Source organism: Gopherus flavomarginatus, chromosome 10 (genome assembly GCF_025201925.1).
Source record: "Gopherus flavomarginatus isolate rGopFla2 chromosome 10, rGopFla2.mat.asm, whole genome shotgun sequence".
Classification (NCBI taxonomy): Eukaryota; Metazoa; Chordata; order Testudines; family Testudinidae; genus Gopherus; species Gopherus flavomarginatus.
The window spans coordinates 32953379-32973023 of NC_066626.1; the positions used below are offsets into that span (position 1 = coordinate 32953379).

General features: G+C 37.9%; 1 protein-coding gene across 1 annotated transcript; it reads right to left on the minus strand.

The window, feature by feature from the left end:
• Window positions 1-1334: 1334 nt before the first annotated feature.
• Window positions 1335-19565, minus strand: ZC3H15 (zinc finger CCCH-type containing 15). The gene is made up of 10 exons (XM_050916426.1): window positions 19401-19565; window positions 14967-15068; window positions 10723-10834; window positions 9291-9443; window positions 7949-8040; window positions 6356-6538; window positions 5329-5475; window positions 4866-4967; window positions 4446-4572; window positions 1335-2195 (listed from the first exon to the last, which is right to left on the minus strand). The coding sequence occupies exons 1-10, from the start codon at window positions 19476-19478 to the stop codon at window positions 2005-2007; spliced, it is 1287 nt and encodes a 428-aa protein (XP_050772383.1). The 5' UTR covers window positions 19479-19565; the 3' UTR covers window positions 1335-2004.
• Between the last annotated feature and the right edge of the window lie 80 nt (window positions 19566-19645).

Consider the following 19645-nt stretch of genomic DNA (forward strand, 5'->3'; position numbering starts at 1 on the left):
ACAAAAGCTAACAACCATGCTAATGTTCATTGTGAAGGGGAGGGAGTCACACTAACAAATATTTTAACCGCCACATTTAAGTAGGAAAAATTACAGGCCTAAAAGTCATTTATATATATTAAATATGAATGGAAATAGGAAGATCTTTCAACAGACTGATTAATGATTAAGCCACTTTTTTAACCCAACTTAAAACGATTATTTTGAAAGTTATGTATGGTCATTCATTCAAAATGGAAGCTGCATTCTCGTTGTCCTGAGCTACATCAGACTGCTGGCAGTGCTGCTTATGTGTCGTCATGTCGAGGGGGTGGGGGGGTGAAGGAAGCTTCTGACTATTAAATATTTAGTAAGAAAGTTTAGCTTTCACTGATCAGTGTTTTCCTTTAAATATTTACTGTTAGAAATCAGTTTCACTGGGCCTCTCCTTTCAGATGCTATTTTCTGTTGCTAAGGGGAAAACAATGTCCCCCTCTTCCCCCCCCCGCCCAAGACAGATCCCAAAAAGGGCAAAAAATGTCCATGGCAGCTAATTTAGCAATGGCATTCCAGATGCAAGAGTTCATTTTAGCAACACCAGAAGTAACCCATTAAAGCTGATGTTACCACTTGGAAGACATTTGTGCAAACTCACCCACAGTACCACGGATCTTAATGTTCCTTGGAAAATAATTCTGAAGTCATTTGATGAGTAATCAGTACACATTTTATAATTAATGCAACAGTATTGTTACTTGATTTTTAGTTCTGAAGCAAGGGTTTTTTGTAAGGTAAGGAGGTGGGGATAAATATTGGTTTTCCAGGAGACTATAAATTAGGAATCATTGGTATGGAGGCAATTTCCTTATTCACAAGTCATGTAAACTTTATGTAAGCTTTACATTTAAAGCATCATATTGACCTATACCTAGGCCTGAAAATGCTGCCTTCTAGAGGTCAAAGACAATGCCCATCCCCAAGTTTTCCTTCGGAGATGAAGACAGTACTAATTATGTATTCTGGTTTATAATTTGCATAGTGCCAAACGTATGCTAAGTGCTTTATAGACATATGAAGACAAGATCCCCACTGTGAAAAGCTGCTAACCTAGACAATGTACAAATATGGCCAAGGGAAGAATAAGATGCGATGACAGGTGAGTGAACTGTATAACCTGTCATATTAATTCTATTACTGTTTTATTGCAGGGAAAGATGAAAGATAATATGCCATTTAGAATTCTACTGCATGGAGGTCTAGGGCTTGAAGGCTAACTGTAACTAGCCACTCCTTTAGCTGAAACCCATGAGATTACTTCTGGATCACGACTAGAGGGAACACATTTACTCACTATATCATACAAAATATATTTTATTTACAATTTGTCACACACTGATGTAAAGAAAAGTCAACATAATGATTTTAAAGTTGACAGTCTTTATTTACAACCTTGTTGGCAAAAGGTGGAGGGAAAGTTTAAAACATTTTAAACAGAGGGCACCATAGCTGATGCTGTATCAATTCATGAATCCGCATCTTTAGCATCCAGCTGAAGAAGTAAAGCATATCAATACCTACTGGAGCACGAACATCTGAATCTGTATCAGCTTCATTTAGAGTACATTGCTCAAATATTTTAGGCAGTTTCTAAATCAACTCAAAATTACTTATTAAAAAATGCAGTTCTGGTGAAAAGGCTGTTCACTGTTGACTGTATACTGCACCTGGTCGTAATAAATCCACTTAACTCAGTTATGCTTCCTACTTTTAGTTGAAAATTACACCTCATTTTCTGCAATGACAGCTCTCAATTCAATTATTAACTACTCTGAATATCTTACTATGAGGTGTAGTCAAGAGTCGAGTAAAGGAAACTGAAGGAAAGTACTTCTGGTTTTTGATGTGCCCTCCAGAATCAGTTGGGGGAATCATAAACATCCTGTTTAAGAATTCTAGATGAAAAAATGATGTAGTCAGTTTTCACTTTGTAAGGTAGACTTCAATTTTCTTATTTGATTTGTTTGTTCATTCTTCTAAATCAAGAGTGTTTAATTCTTCTTCTAGTTCATCCAAGTCCTCTCCAGTAAAAAGATTTTCATCAACAGGAACTGCATCTATTACTCCATTTTCCTGCTCTCCTTCTGCCTCGTTTTCTTCTAAATCACTTTGCTCCCCATTCTCTATCCCGCCTCCTGAAGCTTCACTTAATTTGTTATCTGAAAATAAAAACAATTCTTACAATGTCTACTAATGTTACCAATTCTTACAGTCTCTCTCTTTCTCTCTCTCTCTCTCTCTCTCTCTCACACACACACACACACACACACACACACCCCCCACCACCACCAACTAGGCTCCATGCTTGAAGAATATACACACCTATGTTTTGATGCAAAAATACTGCCATACGGCCATATTCAACTAAGACTTACATATGCAGCACTTACTAATACAATTCATCCCACTAACTCAATAGGACTACGTGTGCGCTTGCAGGACCGCATTTTTAACAGTTAAAAGTGAACACAGATGTGCATAAATGCAAAAGATTATTACAACTCCTGTCCTCACCAACTGGTTCATACTATTAAGTTATTACTAGGGCTGCTGATTAATCACAGTTAACTCACATGATTAATTTGCAGTTTTAAATTGCACTGTTAAACAACAGAATACCAATTGAAATTTATTAACTATTTTGGACGTTTTTCTACATTTTCATATATAGTGTATTCTGTGTTGTAATTGAAATCAAAGCATATATTTTTATTTCAAATATTTGCATTGTAAAAAGTGATAAAAGTAAATAGTATTTTTCAATTCACCTAATACAAGTACTGTAGTGCAATCTCTTTATCATGAAAGTTCAACTTACTAATGTAGAATTATGTACAAAAAAACCTGTACTCAAAAATAAAACAATGTAAAATTTCAGAGCCTGCAAGTCCACTCAGTCCTACTTCTTGTTCAGCAAATCGCTCAGATAAAAAAGTTTGTTTACATTTCCAGGAGATAATGCTGCCCACTTCTTGTTTACAATCAGGGCTTTGGAGTGGAGCCCGGAGCTGGAGCGCAGAGCAGTGGGCCTGCAGGTTTGTGCCTGGAGCTGGAGTGGAGCCAGAGCACAGCTCCAAAGCCCTGTTTACAATGTCACCTGAAAGCAAGAACAGGTGTTCTCATGGCACTGTTGTAGCCGGCGCTGCAAGATATTTACAAGTCAGATGTGCTAAAGTTTCATGTATCCCTTCATGCGTCAACCACCATTCCAGGGGACATGCGTCCATGCTGATGACTGGTTCTGCTCAACAACAATCCAAAGCAATGTGGACTGATGCATGTTGATTTTCATTATCTGAGTCAGATGCCACCAGCAGAAATTTGTTTTTGGTGGTTCGGGTTCTGTAGTTTCCACATTGGAGTGCTGCTCTTTTAAGAATTCTGAAAACATGCTCCACACCTCGTCCCTCTCAGATTTTGGAAGGCACTTCAGATTCTTAAACCTTGGGACGAGTGCTGTAGCTATCTTTAGAAATCTCACATTGGTACTTTCTCTGTGTTTTGTCAAATCTGCAGTGACAATGTTTTTAAAAATGAACAATATGTGCTGGGACATCATCTGAGACTGCTATATCATGAAATATATGGCAGAATGCAGGTAAAACAGAGCAGGATACATACAATTGTCCCCCCAGGAGTTCGGTCACAAATTTAATTAACGCACTTTTTTTTTAAATGAGTGTCATCAGCATGGAAGCATGTCCTCTGGAATGGTGGCTGAAGCATGAAGGGGCATATGAATGTTTAGCATATCTTTGCAAGTAAATACCTTGCAAAAAATAAATGGTATTCTATTATTGTTTAACAGAGCGATTAATCACGATTAATTTTAATTGCTTGACAGCCCTAGTTATTACTATTATTCAATGCTGTATTATATGTCCAGAAAGATCCAATCAGGATCAGGCTTTTATATGGTAGCTGCTGTACAAATATATAGTAAGAAGAAGTACTTGCCTTAAAAAGTTAGCTAACAAGTTTAAGGTAAATGTACAGATTTTGGAGTCGTCATTCATTCACTTATTTTCTAAAACAGGAAAGTGTAAAGAAAGGTGTTTCCTTTCCCATTTTCAAGATGTAATTTTGAAGTGATTTAAAAGTTAAACAAATACTGTAGTAGAAATGACTGTAAATAATAACTAGAGGTCACAAAGCACAGGGCATTTATTTCATGAAAAAAATAAATCTGCCTACAGCAATTCCTTTCCCCTATACTAGAAAATACTGTGTTCTGAAAATACAGAATAACTATATGTGAAGCAGCATTAAGATACTACGGCAATAAGCACTATACAAATCTATCAAACGTTTCTTCAGAGCCTCTCTCTATTTGGGTACTGGAAAGACCTTTAACATTACTTCAATGTACTGTATCTGTTAACTTAGTTATGCCTAAACAGTGAACTTACCATCTTTTTCCACTGAAGCGTATGCGCTGAATCGCTCAAGACTAGCCACGGTAATACCAGTCTCATCTACATCCTTTGGGATATACAGGTTCAAGTCTACATCATTTATCTTCACAAGATCTTCAACCTGAAAAACAAAAGTGTTTTTTTTTTTGCATTAATCATTGTTTTCCTGCAACTGATTTGTTAATTTTACATTTGACATCAACTTTTCTTACTGCAGGTTTTATTTTGTTCAATATAAGTAACAGCAAACTAAAAGGGGCATCTACTATTTAAGTAGTAGCCAAGCTTCTCAAATTTAATCATAATTACTTTTTTTTTATGGAAGCCTTTCAAACCCAAAAAGTTAGTCTCTAAATTGTAAACGGTAACCAGCAATATGAGGTAGTTAAAAAGAGTTAATACTTGCTTCTTTACCTCATCTTCACTTGATCCTTGAATATAATTAGTGTCATCTGCTTCTTCATCATCGGCATCAACCAACTCGGGCCGGAACTCAAATACTTCACGTCCACTGATCTATCCATGGGGAAGCAAGTAAGACATGTTCAAACAACATAAATATTATCTGTACTGCAATTAAGAGAATAAAAGAAAATACACACAGCTTAATTTCAGGCCAGCTACCTCATTATAGAGTGTATTTCACTCTTTCCTCTTACAAGCAGTAGTACACCTCTACCTCAATATAACGCTGTCCTTGGGAGCCCAAAAATCATACTGTGTTATAGGTGAAACTGTTGTTATACTGAACTTGCTTTGATCCACCAGAGTGCGCAGCCCCATCCCCCAAGCACTGCTTTACCGTGTTATAGCCAAATTTGTGTTATATCGGGTGGCATTATATCGAGATAGCAGTGTATCTGAGTGAAGAACATACCACCAGTGCTTTGCCAGCTTTAAAATCGGCTTTCCTCCGTTCCATATCTTGTTCAGCCTTGTCAATCTTTTCTTGTCTTTTTCTTTTCTTCCATGCAAGAAAAGACTCTAGGGTGATTTTGGTAATGTTTGGTCCTAAGGCAGCACGCTGTACAATAAAGATATAAGCTTTAATCAATCTTTGTGAACACAATTATCTACAATACACTAGGGCAAGTTTTTCTTCACAAATTAAGAAACTGTCTCTTAAAATCAGTCCCTCTTAAGATTTTTCTGTACATTAGAGATACTTAATGAGATTTTTCTTTTGACTTACTTACTATTAATAAACATGCATTCATGCATTCAAATTTGACATTGTTTGACTCATCAAAGAAAAGTCTAAATAGGCTACATCCAAATCTATTCTACTATTATATGTAACCAGGCAATATTTAAGAAATGATGGTTATATGCATCCTTAAAATATAAATGGTATGAACTAAGGGTGTCAATTTCAATGGCAACACTTGTCTTGGCTTTTGAAAAGATGTTATTAATAAAATTCCCAGGTTCCTTTTAAACAATAACCACAAACGCCATTTGATTTTTCTTCTGGTTTCAATCTTTTCAACTCCCTGATTTTGTATGCCACATTAAAACAAAAAAACCACACACACAGAAACCCAGTCTTCAATAGTGCCTACTATTCGGAGAAGCTGCATTTCAGTACTACAAGTCAAAATTCTGACCTAAAACATTGCTGCCCTCTAGAGGTAAATATTCAGCTAAACTTTATTTTGCATTCTTATCTGGTGAATAACCTGGAGAAATTAACAGTTTCAAAAGAACGTGATTCTTTGAAAATAATCAAGTCTAAGTATATTTCACTGTAACACCCAAATGGATACAAACATCAGTGAGTACCAATTTACTCTGTTGCTAGAAGAGTATTTTGAACATGTACCTCTTTTCAGAGTACTTTGTTAAAAAAATAATTAAACCATGTAATATTCAGGCTTGAATGACTGAGTTAGCTATTACCTTACCTCTCTTTCTATTAGATCTTCTAAAGAAACTTCATCTTCCTTTTCCTCCTTCTTTTTGTCTTTTTTTAGTATAAAGCCAGGAGGGAGAGCATGGCGGTACATACAGTTGTCTCCTCCTCCAGGACAAACCCAAAACCAGCCATATTTGTTGTTTTCAATAGCATCAAGAAAATACTTGCAGACCTGTATTAAAAAACAGTGGTTATTACCCCTGAATCCTATCTTCTCCGCCCCAGCTACATACACTGGTAAAGTGAGTTTGTCACATTAACTCAGGAACAGTATTACAGCAATGGTCAGTAATTCACCGCTTGTCATATTACATTTCTGAGCTACCATTCAAACAGAAGTCCCAAGAAGAAATACTTTTGAATGTATTTTGACTAAAGAACAATGGACAAAAGAGTACAACTGATTAACTTATTTAAATAAAAAACTACATTTAAAGTTTTCATCAGCTTTTTCTGTTAAGGTTTTCCAAATTTGGGGAAACAGATGGCTCAAAGGAATGGTGATTGATTGTCTAGTGGTATAAATCCAGTGTCTCTGTGTAATGCAAGTTGGTCAGGTCTATGTCCTGTTCTTCACTGAGAGGTATCCAAATTTAAAAAGAGGTTATGATTTTGTATGTTTTTGACAGTCTCAAATGGATGCATCAAGATTGTAATAAGAATGGAGACTGTACTTCACTACCCTTTCAACCTTGGAAGTTCTCCTTTCCAGGTCAAGTTTTGAAGCACACTGAAGGGACAGCATGCATTCTTGCTGCAGTCTACACTCATCTGTACATAGAGCACTTCAGTTGCCAGAGCTGTGAATGTGGCAACTTTAACAAGCAATTTTTAATTTTACTATAGATCCCAAGCGGTTCTTTCACATTTCACTTCCAACTGTGTCATGAGTAATATTTAGTTACAACTACCGTTTTCCTGTATTTTTAGTTTAAGAGTGAAAAACACAAAGGTATAAAATATTAAAGATTTAAACTGATGCTAGTTAAATACAAATTAAGGTCTCAATTTAAAATATCCCATAGTTTTGGAGCCCTAAGGACTAGAAAATCCCTTCTAATTAGTGATTTTTTTTTAGATTTAGCATTACAGAAAAGATTAAACTGTATGCACTGATAGGGCACTCATGGTTACAATATTTCTTCGTTCCCATCTATAAATCTATTAGCATCTTAGGTTCACAATCAAAAAGGTAAGATGTGCAAGAGAATCAATCACATAAGTAATCCTATTGGCATATGTAACTATCTTGAAAATGGGTAATCAAATTACATCCAATAACATACCAGGATTACTCTTCATACTGTTTATGAAATCATTTTTATCTTAGAAAAAGATGCTTCTCATACCCAAAGATGTACACACAACTATATATTTATAATTATAAAAGAGCCTTGCTTATTTCAGAAATATGGCAAGATGATAGAATAATGCAAGTCACCCTTTATCCTCAAAAAGTCTTTATAATAGTCAAATAAAGATTTCAAGATATTCTAGTAGAAAAATCCAATACCTTTCCAAATTTAATTCTCTCTAATGATAGCTAATAACTACTGTTACTCAATTAAAGAAAAGGACATACTATTTGAGTTTTGGGTTTTTTCTTTTCCGCCTCACCATGCTTCTTGTTCACCACCTCTTCCAGCTTTTTCTCATCCCAATTATCCATTGTATCTAGATATAAATAGTAAAAAAGTTGGTTTCACTTACATCTCAAACTATAACTAAAATGCCAAACCTCACAATCAAACTGCTTTGGATTCTGCAGTTTAACTGCAGTAATGGAAAAGCAATACTGTCAAGTTAAGGTTCTTAATTATGATTTAATAAAGAGGATTTTCAAAGCCTCACATGCTTTTATTTAAATCAAAAATTCTTTGAGAGCATTTTAAAGAATTTACACCTCTTCTGCCACATAAAGTCATGTCCCCCTGTCATTCCCCCCCCCCCCCCAAAAAAAAAAAGATCGAATCTGAGATGAGTGGATTGGGGGGGAAAAGGGAAGGAAACATGGAACAGTGGGTGGGATGGTGCCCAGCAAGGAGGTGGGGGAAAAGTAGTTCTAACAAACACATGAGCAGGAGAAGACAGGCTGACAGATATAAGTCAAGGCAAGAAGTTCTTTATCATCTTCGGTGATACACAAAAAGCAGCCATTAAAGAAAAGAAGCTGTGAAGGGTTGGAACACTAATAAGAACAATGAAGTCATAAGTGTGGTCCTGGTGCACCACTTCAGTGTGTCAAAAGGTTAAAACATTACCAAGCAGGAATGGCATACAACATTGTGTTAGTGCATGACAATCAGAAAAGAAAATTGACCCGTCTTAGTGTAGCTCTCTAACGCATGTTGAGCAAAAGTGCAAAGCCAAACAGCATTCTATTCTCAACTGATCAGGGCTGATGGGAAATGAAGCCACAGACAGAAGCTTCCCAAGCAACCTGAATTTAAAATACTGTTCATACACATTATGCTATGGCTAATAGCATATGTGCAAAAACCATAATAAGTTGCAGTTCATTTGCTTTTTCTAAAGCCTGGCTATCTTTAGAAGCAATTGGAACTAAAAGGAGCCAATTCTATACGACTTGCCACCTCTATATTGTAAATACCCCACACCACCAGAGTTTAAGGACTGCTGCCCTGGAGCACACTGTCTTTATTATACTAATCCATCAAAATATGGACTAGAAAAAATTCTCTTGCAGATATGAAGTTGAGTGATTTTTCTTTTTTAAATCAGTTCAATACTATTTGTATTACCAACCACCCAGAAGTCCCAGCCATAGGCCACAACCTGATTGTGCTAGGCATTGTACAAACAGAACAAGAAGACTATTCCTGCCCCAAAGTGCTTATGAACTTATCATTACAACTTTGGCACCAGAAAAATATGTTGGCAGTTATCTTCCAGAAGGAATATACCTTTTTCAAGATCTTCATCTCTTGCATCAATGTAAACACTTCGTTTTTCACACTTTCTCTCCAATGTCAAATCATGAGAAAACTTGCACTTATCTCCTTTGGTGCACTGTCCTTGCTTGAAGAAAGCACAAACTACTGATTTGGGATCTGCACCTGTGTCATATGAAATTTAGTATCTTAGTACTCTTTCCAGGCAAAACATTTTAAGTCGCATTTTAAATTATTTACTAATTTTTTTCAAAAAGCATTAACGCAACATTTCAGTTTTTAAACACCAAACAGTAGAGCATGGAAATTCAAAGTTAATTAAAAAAAACTGGAAGTTATTCACAGTACAATTACCATCACTGACGTCTCTCAGTCTACTTCAATACCACTACCAAGCTGATGTCTTTCATGTACTGTATGCTTCATATCTACTTTGTTGTTAGGTTTGTTTTAAATGTCCAAATTTAAAGGCATTTTGATATTTAAGAAAATCTGGCCCCAATGCGTGGCTGAAGTAACACATGTGACCTACTCTTAGCTTACTACAATAGGTACTAATTCAAAAATCAAATTCACTTAAAAGCTATCAACTGGGTTAATCAAGTTTCTTGTACTTAATTCCTATATTGATTCATAAGGCATGATATTTTCAGTGGCAACCATCTAGCTCCAGTGCAACATAGTTAATGGAAATGTCAATCATTTTCACAGGCACTGAACCACTGCTACGGGACGTATTACTATAGCAATGAAACTACTAGGATTTAGTCTTAACGAGGCAGTGATGTTTATGGTTAGGGTAGGTGTCAGGCAAAAACAGTTTGATTTGGCCAATGATCTGATCTGACACCTAAGGGCTAGTCTACACTATACAAGCTCTGCTGATAGCTACATAATCAAACTGTTATACTTTTACAAAGAAAGAGACATCACTGAACACTAAGGGGCAGCACACAGAGAACGAAAACTATATGCAAGGCTCACAACTGGCATGGAGCCTGTAGAACCAGTTCACTGCTGCCTCTGGCACAGGGACAGTTTTAGGGAAAGACAGTGCTAGAGTGAGGGCACTACACTCTAGCAATCTCCAGGGCAGAGAGAATTGAGGAATTGCAACTGGCTCTAACAGCCTTCTATCCTGACTCTACTGTACCTAGTAAAAACTGGATGCAGCACAGAATCAGACTGCCAATGTTAATGAAGAAATCTCCATTGAAATCAGTGCAGATTTCTGTACTCAGATGAATGACATTATGACCTCACAATGGTTGGCATTAAAAGGTCATTTTATTTGTTCACAGAATGGAGTTATTAACATAAAAAAGTTAGAACTGTTTGCTTATAAATAGGAAAACTGACATTTTAAATACTTTTTTAATGTGAACTACATAAAATACCAATATAATTATCTACAAACTAAAATGTTACATTACTCTTAATTTACCTTTACTAATTTTCTGGGCAGCAACTACAGGTTTGAAGAGTTCATTTAGTTCCTGTAATTCTTTCTTCTTATCATCTTTCTTTAATTTCTTGTCACCTTCAGCTTGAGCAGCCTATAATAATCCCAAATTTGAAGTAAAGGATATTTAGAACCATGACATTACTCACAATCTGTTCCCTACAGCTTCAAAGATAACATAGCATGCAATATTAATTATATGTCATATAGAACGACAGTCACTGATTTAGGAGGTGTCAGCATTATTCTTTTCCTAATATTTCCTTGTATTATTGGCCAGGGTGCACTATCTAGCAAATGTTAGGAAGAGCTAAAATACATTTCAAACCGAAGAGAGGAAAGAAAGTAATAGCTAACACTTTACTAGGGCTAAGATATACTAATATGATTGAAGGACCCTTTTCTATTTTTGTTCCATATTTATGGAATAGGAAATCAGGAAATAAGTGTCATTGCTGGCACAGGACAGCCATCTTCTAGCAAGACTCTAGCAAATACAAGCTATCACAGTAGAGGAATAATTCAATTAAAGACCCAGTGCCAACACTCAGCCCAGTTACTCATGGCGAGGATCCACAAAGGTAGAGACTAGACTATTAAAACCCTAAAATATATGTTTTATTCTTTCCTTTTATGTGCATCAGCAGCAGCCAGCCAAAGAGTCTGGCTTTGAAAGTCTTATTCATTACATCATCTAGCCAATTTTTTATTTTATTATGTGCAGTTCTTCAGCATTACAAGGTTCTGTTAATAACTGATGGTGTATATGGCAGGAAAGCTTAGTTTCATTTGAATTGTGTGTGAAGAAGAGATAATGAATAAAGAAGAAAGGGAAAACTATGTCTATGACTACAAGGGAGACGTTGTGAACCTGTCTCTCCCTTCTAGTAGTTTAAAAATCAAGTCCCCTCATCATAAGTCACTGTTACTTAAGCTGGTAGGAAAAAAGACTTATACCCCAATACCTGGACCTGTGCAGAAGAACAAAGACATGGGAAAATAGCATGTACAATTAATTAGTTTTGACTCTACTCCCAAAGTTATTAATAGGACTTTATACCTAACTATTTAAGGATAGAATTATGCTCCCATTATTATTAGCAGTAATAAATATTTATATTATGATAGTGTACAATGGTCCAGTCAGAACTGAAGTCAATGGCAAACACCCATTTGAAAGAGTCATTCTCTTTTTTTCCAGTATATTGCCATTCAGGCTCCGCAGCCCGGATGCTACCATTATAATAATACTTCCAGGCAGAGGCATAACTTGATGCAATGCAGAATTAAAACCAGGTTCCCCTCTTCCCTAAATGATGCATGAGATAGCTAACTTTCAAAACAGTTATAAAGGTGAATTGATCCTAGGCTAACAGTCAGCCTAAGAAAGATGCCAAATTATCTTTACAATTTTGATTTCTAATGACATTCAATGTAGAAAAGCTACTTCAATCCTACTTTGCATCTGATGGATGAAATGGCACCTCCACATTTGTCAACTATAATAAAAACCAATATGTTAAATGATTTACTCTTTGAAATTACACACTTATTAGAGTACCTTTGTTACACCTCTAGGATTAGAGCTGAAGTTGTTTCTTAGCTCGACAGCACTTCCATTTGTACCTCAAGACATGCCTGTCCTTGACTCTTGAGGGTTATTCACAGAGGTATGGCCTTAGGAGGTACAGCACTGTATTAGGATTAGATGTTGAAAGTTCTCTTTCCAGACTTCTAAGTTTCCTGGCTGTTTGGGGAGAAAAGTTTCAACATCTAATCCTAATACAGTGATGTACCTCGCAAGTTCGTAAGACATACAAGGATATACCTTACCCAGTTTCCATTTTTTGTTGAGGGAATTCTTCTGTATTGGGCACAGCTTTGTGAAAAAGCAGCAACTGAGTGAAATCAACAGGAGTCTGGTCAGTTTTACAATTGCTGTTCAGCCCTGGGCAGCTGTGAAACTGACATGAACCAAAAAAGAATTTCACAGGGCTCTACAGATTATCCTAGCTAGCGACCTGTGCCTCACGCTGCAGAGGAAGACAAAAGACCCAAGGTGTCTGACAGTTTGACCTGGGAAAAATTCCTGTCTGACCCCACATAAGGCAATCAGCTAGACCCTGATCCTGTGAGTAAGACACACCCAGACACCCGAGAAAAGAATTCTCAGTACCATTACATAGTAGTGTACCTTCCCATGCTGTGTCCCATCTCCAGCAGCGGCCTAAAATCACAGAAATGTCTGGCTGGAAGGGACCTCGAGAGGTCAGGACCATTCTCCTGAGGCAGAACCATACCTAGCAGATGTTTGTCCAACCTGTTCTTAAAAACCTCCAAATACCTCCCTTGGAAGCCTATTCCAGTGCTTAACAATCCTTAGAGTTAGAAAGTTTTTGCTAATAGCTAACCTAAATCTCCCCTGCTGGAGATTAAGCCCGATACTTCTTGTCCCACCTTCAGTGGACACTGAGAACAGTTGATCAGTATCCTCTTTATAACAATCCTTAACTTACCTGAAGTCTTATCAGGTCTTTTTTTCTCAAGACTAAATATATCCAGGTATTTAAAAAAAAAAAAACAAAAAAAAAGCGCCTCTTCCTCATAGGTCAGATTTTTAAAACCTTTTATCATTTTTGTTGCTCTCCTCTGATCTACATTTCTCAAAGTGTGACTCTCCCAATTGGACACAAAAGCTTCAGGTGGGGGAGTCACTCATCTGCAGTAAGTAGAGTGGGACAATTACATTCCGTGCCTTACTTAAAACACTCCTATTATTACATCCAGAATGATATTAGCCTTCTTCATAATTGTACCACACTGTTGCCTCATATTCAATTTGTGATCCACTATTACTGCCACACATTTGCTACTTAACCTCCACTGCCTAGCCACCTCTGATGCTTCAGCTGTTCGGATGGAATGGAGGGAAAAGAGCACCACTTAGTTTCACTTTTGTTTATAATTAGGTGGTAGTTATTTACCTTCAGGTTTTCACACACTAGCGCAATAATACAATGTTTGGATTGAAAGCACTCCATAGGAATGTTTGCTAATCCTGTTACTACTGGAAAGCTTTTTAAATATGGAAACATCTTCACTAGTTGAAAAGTTTTATAAAAAAAAATGTATATTAATTTTTTTTCTAGGTTTGGAACTATGTTATCCTTTAACTAGATCGGGGTCGGCAACCTTTCAGAAATGGTGTGCCGAGTCTTCATTTATCCACTCTAATTTAAGGTTTTGCATGCCTGTAATACATTTTAACGTTTTTAGAAGTTCTCTCTCTATAAGTCTATATTATATAACTAAACCCTTGTTGAATGTAAAGTAAACAAGGTTTTAAAATGTTTAAGACGCTTCATTTAAAATTAAATTAAAATGCAGATCTTATCATTTTAGTGCAGTGGTTCTTAACCTAGGATGTGCATGCACCCCTTTGGGGTGCGAGATGCCCTTTCTGGGGGTGCGAGACATTCAAGATTTTTTTAGAAGGTAAATGATTGAAAACACAAATTATGCACAGGTACATAAGTACAATTACTTTGTTTCATCAAATCTATGTATTTATTAACATTATACATGTTTTAACGATTACTGTAATATACAAAGTTTTTAAGTTTTCAAGTTTTTAAGCTAATTGTAGTGTAATTTTTTATTAGGGCTGCAGAGTGCTGGGACCAGGCCAGGAGCAGACCCCTGGGCTGGCTACCAGTACCCTAGGCTGGCAGGAGGGCTAAGAAGCTCAGCCCGCTGCCGGTCTGAGGTTCTGTCCGCTGGCTCCTGCCAGCCAGGGTACTGGCCACCGGCCCCGCTCAGCCTGCTGCTGACCAGGGGTTCTGTTCACCCAGGCTGGCAGCGAGCTGAGCGGGACCAGAGCCAGGACCCCAGCTGGCAAGGGCTGGCAGCCAGAACCCCAAACTGGAAGTGGGCTGAGCGGTTCAGCCCTTGCCAGCTGGGGGCCTGGAAAAAATCAGCTCGCATGCTGCAGGTTGCCGACCCCTGAACTAGATAAACATTAACTGAACAATAATGACAGAGAGAATTAGTGTCTGACAATTAAATGGCTATAATTTTTAAAATAAATTTAAATCAACTGAATAAATTAAAATTGTGCTAGCAAAAATACATTAGTTAAATAATAAAACTTATCTCAACAACATCTCATTACAAGTCTATATGAGACATTATGATTGATAAAAGATAATTACAGATTAAGTGCTTACCTGTCTTGGATTTTGTTGACCAAATTTAACTTGATGAGTCACAGCCTTGATAAACTTCTGCTGTTTTGCTCCTTTCTTATTCTTTAAACCAAATGTTTTGTCCTAAATTAGAAGAGATCTGTATAAGTGATGCTTCATCTACTGGATAGTTTTATGAAAAGTTCAATTAAAGTTAAAACAAAAAATTGCTGTTCCTTTCAACTTATCAATACCATTCCCACCCTTGATTCCCCAAAGCTACTTTGATCTGAGGAACAGAATGGGCAATATTTAGTCTTGCATTGGGCAAAGATTGAAGGTCTCAAATCAAATTAAACACTAGCTCTTAAATTAAAATAGATTTTTTTCCAGTTCAAACAAGCCATGTTATTCTCAAAGGTAGCGTACAACATTCAGAAATCACAGTTAATTCTTTGTTAGTCAAGAAAGAGCAAGAAGAGTATTTAAAAATTTAATTAAAACAAATTAAAAAGCCCTATGGCTGTAACTTCCAGTTCAATACGTGTTATTTAGTTTTTAAATTATGTAATCTGGTCATAACATCAATAATGAGGTAAAAGTCGATATTTAAATATAGAAGACCTGCATGGAGACAGCATTAAAAGAATTAAAAAAACCAAAACGATAAAATAAAGATACCTCAACAGGATTTGGTAAATTAAATAATCTATCTCGATAATGTATCTCAAACCCAACAGGCAGTTCTGAATGACTGAACCAATAACATGATGTAGCAATAGTAAAATTAACAGAATAAAATCTTACATTCCATCTGTCAGGTTCAGTTTACCATGTAAGTTGCAAGTCATTTTGAGAATCAGCTCCAAAACAACTCATATTCCTTTATTTTCCCTTTGGAGATTTCTGTAGTAACTAGAATCAACTTTACAAATCTGTAAAATCTATAGGGTTTTTTATTTTAAAAAAGAGGTTACCCTGCATTACACACACCTTTAACTTTGACTTGTGGGACAATATTATTCCCAAGTTCAACGTGTAACACAAAATAAAGAAAGATGTTGTCTATTCCAGTGGTTCTCAACCCAAGAGACACTTGCGGCCCAATCAGCACACAGCCGCGGCCCATGTGACATCCTCAGGGCCATCCTCAGGGCCATCCATGTGTTTTATATATATATATAGTGTGGAGGCAGCCCATAACATATAGAGAGCTGCATATGTGGCCCACAGTGTTCACAAGATTGAGGAACACTGATCTATTCTATTGAGAATGATACAACAGAAAATAGACTACAGCGGTACTTAAAACACAATACTTTCTGGGAACACCAGTTTCAAGTTCTGGGCAGCAAAAAAGGCTTTTCATTTAAATGCACTAAGTTATGGAAAAGACAGAAACTACATATATGACCTTAAAACGAACTTGGAGGTTCTGCTTATTTTTTTTCATGAATGCCATGGAATGGCATTTTTGTAAGCGCAACAGTTGTCCTAGGGTGTCCAGACAAAAGCATTTCCCCCTTGCTGCTGCTTTCTGTTATGGCCAGGTGTGTTTGTCACTTGCTTCTCTCAGAGGTGCTGAAACAAAGGGTCCTCCAAATTAAGTCATAATGTCTTCAATTTATCTGAATATTTGTGCCCCAAGATTTTGTAGAACAGCAAAATATCCATATAATTCTTTTTTGTCCTGCATTCTTTTAACAGTCTTCTTTTCCATTGCTGTAGTTCCTCTCCCCATCCATCTTCCCTATGTGACCAATGTAAGATACTATTAAAATAGTGTTTCATACTGTAACAGCATCTGTTGAAGAAAAGGCACCTGCTTTCTGTGTTCAATCCAAAAAGTTGCTGAGTATCCCCCATTCCATGGCAAAAAGTGTGTGCTCACACTCCTCTGAAGCAATTATTCTCCCCACATTTCCAGTTTGTTTATGGAAGGCAGATTTTCTATCTCAGTTCCGTTCAAATTCTATACAAAACCTGACAACTCCCTTTACACTCCTATCTGCGGCATTTTTCTGTGACTGCAACCTCTAAAGCCTATCTTTGCCTTGAATTTAATTCTATTTATTAGAATCAGAAAAATATTTTATTGCTAGTCACTGAATAAAAAAAAAGTTACCCAAATGATAACATCTTGGTTAACTCAATTTGGGAAATGTTAATAGCGAAAAACACCTAGCAAAATAACCAAAAATTAAATAAATTAGAAACGGGTTACTTTTTATTGAAAACATCAAAAAAAAATTCCAGTAGTCAAGCTCACGAAGTTTTACATACTAAACCATCAATAATAATAATGGATTAGTGAGTTTTCAGTGTATAGTTTTAACAAATTTGTTGCTTTGCAATGAATGTATAGCTTTTAAATACAACAAATATAAGGCCTGGTCTACACTAGAAAGTTAGGTTGACGTAAAGCAGCTTATGTTGTCCTAACTCTGTAAGCGTCTACACTAAAATGTCACTCCCATCGATGTAAATCACCCACTACACCAACTTAGGCCATGACTACACTAGCCCTTATAGCGCAAAACTTTTGTCACTCAGGCTGTAAAAAAACAAAACACAGCCTGAGCATTCTGTGCACAGTGCTATGTCAGCGGGAGATGCTCTCCCGCCAACATAAAACCAGCTCAATGAGCAGTGGTAGCTATTATGTTCTCTCCCATTGGCATAACGTGACTACCCAAGCACTCTTGCAGCGTAGACATTGTGTTACTTACATCGTCTATTGGCTGTCAGCCCCACATGGGCCTGACAGCTGGGGCTTCCCAGTAGTAGGGCTCCAGCTGTCAGCCCTGCGGTGGGGGGGCTCCAGTTGTCAGTGCCCCTCAATGCCCCAGAGAATTAAGTTGGTGGAAGTGCTCCTGGTGAGGACCCACACAGCTGACAGTAGGAACATAGTATGGATGTTGACTTAACTTACGTACATTTAATTTTGTAGTGGAAACATGCCCTAAGTTATGAAAAAAGAAGACTGATTCACATATGGCATTATTGCCTCATTTTATATAATGAATGTCCCTTAAATACACCATTAATTTACATGTACTATCATGTTTGTGATCTCATTTGAAATGTCAAAGATAACTTATCTGTTTTTTCAACTACAAAATAAGAGTCTTTGTGGACTAGACCTCTCCTATAACTGAGTTTAGCCAAAACATTACTAATTCAGCAATCAACTAATTCAGCAAATCTAAAGCAGTTTAAGGAGTGTAATAAAAAAGAACAATTGTTTGAGAGTAGTTTGTAGCATTATATTTAAAAGGAAAATTGTTAAAGTATCTAAGTCCCAAATCTAACGTACCTGACTGATCTCCACTCAGTTTGCTTAGATATTTAATTTTCTATTTATGCTCTTTCGTCCCCCCCCCACCCGAAAAGTCATATTTTCAGCATTTCAGAAGATATTCACTCACAAGGAATCCCAACAACAAATAAGTCTGTATAATGTTACAAGTTTTATTAAATATTATAAACACTGACATCTCATAACAGTCCAGAATAGTTTTATGAATGACACACACTGTTAAAGGACCAACAGAGCACAAAATATTACTACCTGATAATCTTTAATTTATTTAGCCTAGATTTGCTAAATAAGTATTTACCCAGTTGGTATGACATCAGCTGACATTAGGCCCTGACACAGGAGACCATAGGCATGCTATGCACTGAGATCCACATACAGAGTGATTTGATTTGACTGGCATTGCAGACATATTATCTGAAAGAGCTGAGCCCTGCAAGCTTTCTAACACCTGTACTGTAATGGGTCAGAATAAAAACTTTGACCAACCCATCTTCAGGCTGAAAATAACCGACCCATGTCTATTTACGGAATCCAATCAAAAGAGCAGTTAAAGGGCCATGGACAAGCAAGCAATGCGTTAACAGATGCGGCTGGTGCCTTGGGAGAGGAAGGGCGACGGAGTCCCTTCAGAGGCGCCTCCATACCTGGTGGCGGCATCTACACTTTTGTTTTTAAACCTGTTGATTTAAAAACATTTTCATAAAGTTGTTTCACCCGAAGTGGCCGCCCAGTGCCATTTCCCCGGGGGCAGGAGAGGAAAGGGGGAGATCAGCTGCGCTTCTAAGGCAATCTAAGGTTGTTGGTTTAAGGCTCCCCCAGAGGACGTGGGATCAAGAAAGGGCCCGAGACGCCTCATCCCGGGAAGGGCGAGGGGAAGGACAGGAGCTGGAGGCGGCAGAGGGGGAAGCAGAAGGGAGATGGGGGCTGGATCGGGGCCGAGGAGCAGGGACGGACGACGGGTGCGGTGGACCGGCTGGAAAGGGGCCGGACACAATACGGAAGCGACGCGGGGACACACCAGAGACGTGAGGTGAGAGAGATGGTTATGGCCTCCCTGAGCTGCGGCTCCGCTCCCCACGCCCCGTCGCGACTGCGAAGCAGCTCAGAGAGCCTGGCCACCCCGGCTCGTCCCGCCGCCGCTGCCCCCCCCTCACCTCGATGATCTTCTCCTTCTTTTTCTGGTCCGCCTTCTTATTGGGCCCCGCCGCAGGCGGCGGTTTCTTGGGGGGCATCTCGGGGAAGGGGGCGGGCCCCTGTCCGCGCTCGTTCCGGTCCTCTCAGCGCCACGGCCGGAAAGCGCGCGGGGGACCGAAGGGCCGTAGCTCACAGCCAAGCAATGAAAAAAAGCAAAGGAAAGACTCAGTTTACGACAGGCCGTCAACCACCGCTCCCCCGAGGC